The sequence below is a fragment of the Akebia trifoliata genome, chromosome 1, assembly GCF_017979445.1.
Source record: "Akebia trifoliata isolate Shusen 1 chromosome 1, ASM1797944v1, whole genome shotgun sequence".
NCBI lineage: Eukaryota > Viridiplantae > Streptophyta > Magnoliopsida > Ranunculales > Lardizabalaceae > Akebia > Akebia trifoliata.
In genome coordinates this window covers 20,677,594-20,686,080 of record NC_141375.1, presented here as the reverse complement: position 1 = coordinate 20,686,080, position 8,487 = coordinate 20,677,594, and the positions used below count along the sequence as shown (strand labels likewise).

General features: G+C 29.8%; 1 protein-coding gene across 1 annotated transcript; it reads left to right on the top strand.

Annotated features, from left to right (window-relative positions):
* The first annotated feature begins 7,094 nt into the window (after nucleotides 1-7,094).
* On the top strand, nucleotides 7,095-7,796 carry LOC147410885 (large ribosomal subunit protein eL27). The gene has a single exon (XM_086441222.1). It carries the CDS (start codon nucleotides 7,175-7,177, stop codon nucleotides 7,580-7,582), a length of 408 nt encoding a protein of 135 aa, XP_086297348.1. The 5' UTR covers nucleotides 7,095-7,174; the 3' UTR covers nucleotides 7,583-7,796.
* The last annotated feature ends 691 nt before the right edge of the window (nucleotides 7,797-8,487 follow it).

The window sequence follows — 8,487 nt, the reverse complement described above, 5'->3', positions numbered from 1 at the left end:
AGGGTTTAGTAAGTGTGGTGGATAAATGCAGGTTTTAAACTCGTTGTGGTATTAACATTCACAAACCTTACTAATTTAACAAGTTTGTAGCTTCAAAAAATTCTAGTGTTGCCGGTAGGTAATCTTATTTTTTTTATGAGATCATTAACTCAATGAGGGTGGTTTTTGAAGTTAGGTCTATGGTATTAACAACTACATGTTTTTAGCAACTAAACTAGTTGGAACCTTGTTATTGATGTGGACCTATGTAACTTGGCCAAATTCTATTCAAATTGTGGTTGACTTTTGAAAACTTGACTAAGTCGATGCATTTGAATCAGTATTATAATTTTTTTCTTCTTATCTTTACTATTATAATAAGAGAAAAGGTGGAGTAGAAGTTGTTTGACATCAAAATTTGAGTGGTCATAGATGCCCTTGCTTTTATATTTATATTTAATATAATCAAGGTCATTTTAATAATAACAAAATCAGAAAATTACAATGACAACTATAGAATTATGTTGCTTAGTTTTAAAAATTACAAAAAATATCTTTTATATATATATATTATAATCAAGGTCATTTCAAAAGATTATTTTGTTAAAAAAAATCCAAGATTTTCAACTTCTCTCTACAAAGAGCATTTGGAGAAGAAGGATTTGACAACTTTCTAAGAGAAGATAAAAAGAGGAGTGCCATAGGTTTAAAAAAATTATCTACATAGGATAAATCATCCAATTTGGAAAAAGTTGGTGTGTTATAATTAAAACTTTGTTTGTCAATAGAAGTTCTCTTAAAAAGCCCTATAAAAAAAAAAAAAAAAAAAAAATTGACATATTTTAAAAATCTGGAGATGTAAGGGATATTTTAATTTATAAATAGTTGTGGTAAGATTAAACACATTTATGTCAGATACAATGACATTTATACTAAGGTGCCAACTTAACTAAGTTTGTAAAAGCTTGAGAAGTGTTGATCACATGACTTAGGTTTAAATCTATTGAATCCAGTTTTAGCTCGTAGCTCATAACTCGTAACCCATAACCCATAGACCCGTAGGTTTGACTAGAAGGGGGGCATGGCTACTAGCATCTTAGAAAATAATATCTCACCCAAATTGTTCGGGTATGTGCAATACCACACAAACCGCACCCCCTATCTTTATTCATTTATTATTGCACTTTAGAGCCTTCAATCTACAAGGTCCTTTAATTAAGACTTATTAGTTTTAGTCATCCAGTACGTAACTATCTTAGTCAATTTTTTCTTATTTAATAATACATTTAATGCTATCTCTTTTTTCCAAAAAAAATTTCTTACATCTTTCTCTCTTAACAACATTGACATAAGATCAATGGATGTAAACATGTTTTAGGGTAAATACCTATATATCAAAATACTGAAGAATCTTTGGTTATTCACTTTCAAATAATCCCACAGTAACCCTATATTTCATAAATACATACAACTTTATAAGAGTAATACAATACATTCGTACAATAATGTAGAAACTTTCTTATAGAGAGATGACATCCTTTCTTAAATGTAATTATTGTAGTCGTTCAAGTAATACAATCTAGTTGAATTTATAGTTTTTGTTTTGATTAGAACGTGAAAATCATTAAATTTAAACTCTTTGTGAAGATAAGAAAATCAGTTAGGAATAATTAAATTTCTTCGATATCTAACAAAGTTATATAAAAAATAAAAAATAAAAATCTGAAGTACTATTACAACATTTTGAAACTATAATAATTTTAAACAATAAAATCAAAAGTGAAATCACATATGAGCTCACTTTCAATAACGTAAAACTTGGAGTGGAATGAAAGATTATGATTTGTTTTAACAAGCAAATCCCAATTCTTTAGAAGAAATACGATTTTCTTTGGGTAAGAAAGCAAGATAGTGGTCAGTAATTAGTGGATGAAAGAGAGTTTTGAACCCAAAATGTAGCATTGACACTCACAAACCTTACCAACTAAGCAAGTTAGCATCTTTAAAAATATCTGTGTTCTTATATAGTGAATCTTTTTTTAATGAGATCAATATCTCGGTGAGGGGGAGGGGGTGTTTTACCCAATCCTATGATATCAACACCTACATACTTTACCAACTAATCTAGTTGTCACTTTATTGTAATTGAAATTTTTTAACTTAGTCAAAATTAGATCAAATTGGTCGTTTTTTAAAAACCTTGATCAAAGTGATAGATTTGATTCAATTTTGGTATTTTTTTTTCCCTCTCATATATATAAAAATTTATTTAGATGTTTGTGGTTGTTGCAAAATGAAATATCATGATTTTAGCCCCTTCTAATCTAATTCATTGTAGAAAAAGGCAACTAGTTTTGAATTGTAAATACTAGTAGAATGATACATTGGGTGAAAAATGAAAATATAAATCATGTTAGATTAAACTAATTTTTAAATACATATTCAAAAAATAAAATTTTCTCGTATACATTCCAAAATCTATAATATGTATGACATCAATACAATTCATTTTAAACACAAACGCACAAAAATGCCAAAATTTACATAAGCCCAAAGTTTTTGAAGTATTGTTCCTACTAGTTTGTACTTCTCGAAAGTTTTTAGTTGATGACGAGAGTGCATATTTGAGAGACTAAGAAAAAATTATGATTTTTTAAAATACCAGATATAATAAGAGAGTACATATGAGAGAGAGAGAGAGAAATGGAGAGAAAATGTCGAAAGTGAAAATGTTATTTTATTTAAAATGTACAAAATTAGATTGAGATGTATAAAGATAAAATACAATGTGTAAACACCCTATTTTTGTACTTGCCTGATTAATCAACTCGTCAATCCAATCGCAATGGTTCCCAATGATGGATGATTATTCCAACGCTTTATTTTGTTACCAGATATGTTTTAGAAATCTGGATGAGGTATCTCGAACTGACAAAATTGTAGAAATCACGCTACGTTAGGAAAATATGACCCTAGAAACATAGAAATCATCATTTTGCAGACAAAAAGAAGCTTTATGATAAAAATCATTAAAAAATGATCAAATTACCAAAATACCCCTAACCTTAAAATATCCCTAGAGCTTACGTTACGCTTAGGAAAACCCTTTCGAACACATAAAACAACAAATCGAAACCAAATATATCATTTTGCCAATTTTGACAAAATTTGACAAAATTACGAAAATACCCCTCATAAAGTTCATGGCAATTTCACATAAAAAATTTCATAAATGATACAAACTAATATTTTCATTGAATTACTTACAAAAAATCAATTCTAAAACATCGTAGAACATAAAAAATCGACTTAAAACGTGAAAAGTCATCTCCGAGGGCAAAACGGTAATTTCACAATTTTTATAATTTAAAATTTTGAATTAATAAATAAAATATAAAATAATTAAAGTGAAACATTAATAAAATTAATTTAAAATTTTAAACTAAAAAAATCAATCAATCAATCAAGCTTTTGGGTAAAATTGTTGAGGGTTGTCAAGATATTTCTTCAAGAACCCTTCCATTTGGGGGTCCAAAGAATTAAAGATATAATAGAGGGGGGTTCTCCAAAAAATTAAAGTCAATCAAGCAAGACTAAAGTCAAGGTATTAAAGTCAATCAAGTAAGACTAAAGTCAAGGTATTAAAGTCAATCAAGTAAGACTAAAGTCAAAATTAAAGTCAATCAAATAAGACCAAAAGTCAAAACCCTAATAGAGTTCTAATTAAATAATAACTCTATTTAATAGAATTATAACTAAAATATAACTCTACCTAAAACAATTATAATTAAAATACAACTCTACATAAAACAATTCTAACTAAAATATAACTTTAACTAAAAGAATTTTAATTAAACATTAATTCTATCTAAACAAATCCTTAAAAAATCTTTGTTGGAGCAAAGATTGAACTTTATATTTACAAATAGCCAATGAACATTTTTGAAATACACTTTTTTTATAACCTATAAACATATTACATATGTACATCATTGAAAGCGTCCTTGATCCGCGGGGTGCGCGGATTCGTTTTTGACCTTTGAGGTTTGGGAGTCGCCACCTAGTTATCGATCATTGACTCTAAAAATAAAGATAACTAATCTACAAAAGAAAATACGGGTCCAGAAATCACGTTACGAGGTTGGAAGGTGTTAGGCACCAACCCTGCTCGGCAAGTGCCGGTCTCTACTTCTTCTCAAAAATCGATTACATTGCAAAATAGACCAAAAATAACAAATAATTATAATAATAAAAAATATAAAAGAAAGTTACCTTGCCGATTACAACGATTCCCTCAGCACCAGCAAAGAGTATTTACGTATGTATTTTCTTGCTATTAGTCCGTCACTAGATTTCTGATATCTAAGTTGAGGTATCTTCTTTTTAGATCTGTAAGTTTTCTGATTTTTCTTATGGATTTGAAGGTATTTTGGAGGGATTTTTTGGTGTTTTTGAGTTAAAGTTGAGGTATGGATGTTAGGTAAGGAGTTAGGACTACAAAATTAGGGTTTTTGGAAGGTTGGAGAGGCTTCTTAGCCTACTTTTCTAGGATTTATGATTTGATACAAAAATATGGTATGAGAACCCCTATTTATAGATTTTTTTAAGGGTTGCTTTAGATAAAATTAGTGTTTAATTAGAATTCTTTTTAGTTAGAGTTGTATTTTAATTAGAATTGTTTTAGGTAGAGTTGTATTTTAATTAGAATTATTTTAGGTAGAGTTACATTTTAGTTATAATTCTATTAAATAGAGTTATTATTTAATTAGAACTCTATTAGGGTTTTGACTTTTGATCTTATTTGATTGACTTTAAGATTTTGACTTTAGTCTTAATTGATTGACTTTAATATCTTGACTTTAGTCTTACTTAATTGATTTTAATTTTGACTTTAGTCTTATTTGATTAACTTTAAAATTTTGACTTTAGTCTTGCTTGATTGACTTTAATTTTTTGGAGAACTCTCCTCTATTATATCTTTAATTCTTTGGACCCCCAAATGGAGGGGTCCTTAAAGAAATATCTTGCGAATCCTCAACAATTTTGTCTGAGAGGCTGATTGATCGATTTTTTACTTCAAAATTTTAAATTTATTTCATTAATGTTTCACTTTAATTATTTAATATTTTATTTATTAATTTCAAAATTTTTAATTATAAAAATTATGAAATTTCCGTTTTACCCCCGGAGAGGACTTTTCGCGTTTTAAGTCAGTTTTTTTATGTTCTAGGATGTTTTAGAAACAATTTTTCATAAGGAATTCAATGGGAATGTTGATTTTTATCATTTATGAAATTTTTTTGTGTGAAATGGTCATAAACTTTATAAAGGACATTTTCATAATTTTGTCAAATTATATGAAAATTGGCGAAATGATTTATTTAGTTTCGATTTGTTGTTTTATGTATTTGAAAGGGTTTTCCTAAGCGTAATGTAGGCTCTAGGGATATTTTGATGTTGGGGGTATTTTGATAATTTAGTCATTTTTAATGATTTTTATCGTGAAACTTCTTTTTGGTCTGTAAGATGATGGTTTCTATGTTTCTAGGGTCATATTTTCCTAGCGTAGTGTGATTTATATAATTTTGTTAATTTGAGATACCTCATTCGGATTTCTGAAACATATCTGGTAACAAAATAAAGCGTTGGAATAAACATCTATCATTGGGAATTGTTGCAAGCAAGTTGACGAGTTGATTAATCAGGCGAGTGCAAAAATGGGATGTCTACAATCATTAGCCTACCATGGTGTTTAGTTTGGCACGTAAGTGTTAAAAAATACTTAAAAATTTGTTCTTCAATTCCTTTATATTTTTTACTTCTTTCTGCATGGGAACAAACTAGTGAAGTTATGTAAATAAATTTTTTTCTTCCTATTCTTAATGCATTCACTTGATTATATTTTTTCTACCCATACATTTTAGCAAGGTAAACATTATTGTCTGACTTCGAATCTCTATGTACCCTTCCACTATGTGACCATGTTTAAATGTTGTACAGTACATGGTGGTGGTATGTGCGGCCCATCAAAACAAAAAAAAGGTAAAAACCATACTGCTTGGAGATGGGGTTCGAACTCCATGCATCTCAGGTGACTTGTATAATGTGATGACCTACTATAAAATAGTATTTGTTAGAGATTGAACAATAACTTTTAAAAATATTAAAAAATTAGAGTTAAGGGTCAGATTATAATGATCGCGTTTTTGGTGATTTTGTTTATGGTTCTATTTGTTTTGATTTTCTTTATGTAGACAAAGAAATGAATATTTATGTTGTTGGTTATATATGCGAGAGACATCTAGAAGAGCATACAATTAGGAATTTGGAAGGAACATAGATGAATTCGTTACTAGTTCTGATTTCTTAATAAATCCTCACGACTATACCTTCTGATAAGTGAAAAAAGCTGAGATACAAAACCAGTTACAATTCTTTACATGATGCTCAAATCCAATGGTAGTCTACTAGATAGATGGTATGGATTAATACATTTGCATACTAAATGAAATGGAAAACCGCACACTATTCGAGTGAAGAAATTAAAGTCTTGTTTTTTTTTTAAAATAAAAAAATGTATTTAAAAATAATATTTTTAGAACACAAGATTATAACATTTGGCAAAAAAATCCATTTGATATGAACATTACATCGACATTTTTCATATGATTTATTTTATATAAATATCTGAAGAGCAAAATAAAAAATATATCTAAAGAATATCAAGTATTAAAGTTCTTTTTCATTTTAATCTAGTATTTTGCTTAAAAAATTTATTGGGAAATTACAAGTAAATTATGAGATATTAAAATCAATTGAAAATTGGCAAATAGAGGTAATTGTTTTTTCATTCATTCCTTAAATATACAATATCTTCAACTAATAAAATTAACTTTTATTAGTCTATCTAATAGACTACCATTGGATTTGAGTATCTTTCAAACAAAACCAATAAAAATGTTACTCAAACCTTGTATAATCGGATTGGATCGGATCAAGTTGGATCTTTATGTGATTATCAGATTGGATCGGATCCAATATCATATTTACAATTCTACCCTTCTCGAATTAAAACCCTAGGGTTTCATCCCGTATATAAGGGCCCTTGTTCACCACTTCTTCATCTTCTTCGGGAGAGAGGAGGCAGACGAGCCGCGAACGTGTGTGAGAGAGGCGAAGCAGAAGAGTTGTGAAAATGGTCAAGTTCCTGAAGCCAAACAAGGCAGTAATCGTCTTGCAGGGACGATTTGCTGGACGTAAGGCCGTGATTGTTCGATCCTTCGACGAAGGGACGCGTGAAAAGCCATACGGACATTGTTTGGTGGCTGGAATCGCAAAATACCCGAAGAAGGTGATTCGCAAGGATTCTGCCAAGAAGACAGCGAAGAAATCCAGAGTGAAAGCTTTCATCAAGCTTGTGAACTACAATCACATCATGCCCACTCGTTACACCCTCGACGTGGATCTCAAGGATGTGGTGAGTGTGGATGCACTACAATCTCGAGACAAGAAGGTTACAGCTGCTAAAGAGACGAAGGCACGCTTTGAGGAGAGGTTCAAGACTGGGAAGAACAGGTGGTTCTTCTCCAAGCTCAGGTTTTAAATGGATACGCTGTTTGTCTCTCTATATCTCTTTTGAAATTTAGGGTTTATTGCTTTATTTTTGTCTATCTAGCTATTATGAAGAACTTTAGAGATTTTGTATCGTTTTTAATTTGTTATCTGAACCCACTCCTTTTGATACATTGAATTGAGTTTGATATGGTTGGATGTGTGGGATTTTGATCCTATTTTGAGAGAGCTCTTATTTGGGTTAAGTGATTTGGGCTTCATTTGCTTACAATATTTCAGTAATTTTGAAATTTTGAGTTTTTTCTGTCTGATAAATTGAATTGAGGTGTATATGGATGGATGTGTGCGATTCTGATCTTATTCTGAGAGAATTCTTATTGGGGTTTGTTTAGGTTTGCATAAATGATTTGGGTTTCATTTCTCACCACATTTCAGTAATTTTGACATTATGAGTGTTTATGTTTGATAAATTGAATTGAGTTGGATATGGATGAATGTGTGGGATTTGATCCTATTTTGAGAGAACATTTATTTGGGTTTGTTTGATCGTATATTAAATGATTTTGGTTTCATTTGCTCACCTTATTTCAGTAATTTTGAAAACTTCAGTTAGGTTTGTTTGTGATTTATAAATTATGAATTTTGTTTAGGGAAGGGTACATTGATATTGTTCTGTTGGGTCTTATTATAATAGGTGTTTTGTGTTATTTTGAGAAAACCCTTGTGTAGTTTTGTATAAATTTTTTTTTCTTATTTTTCACTATGTTGTTATTGCCATATTTCCTTATTTTATTGATACCAAGTCTTGCTTATGCGTAAGCTTGTTTGATGAGATGGGGAGCAGGGCGGATTTAGAGTGGGGGCAATGGGGGCACTTGCCCCCATAAGAATTTTCAAACTTTCTTTGGAGTAATGAACTATTGCTCTCCCAATTTG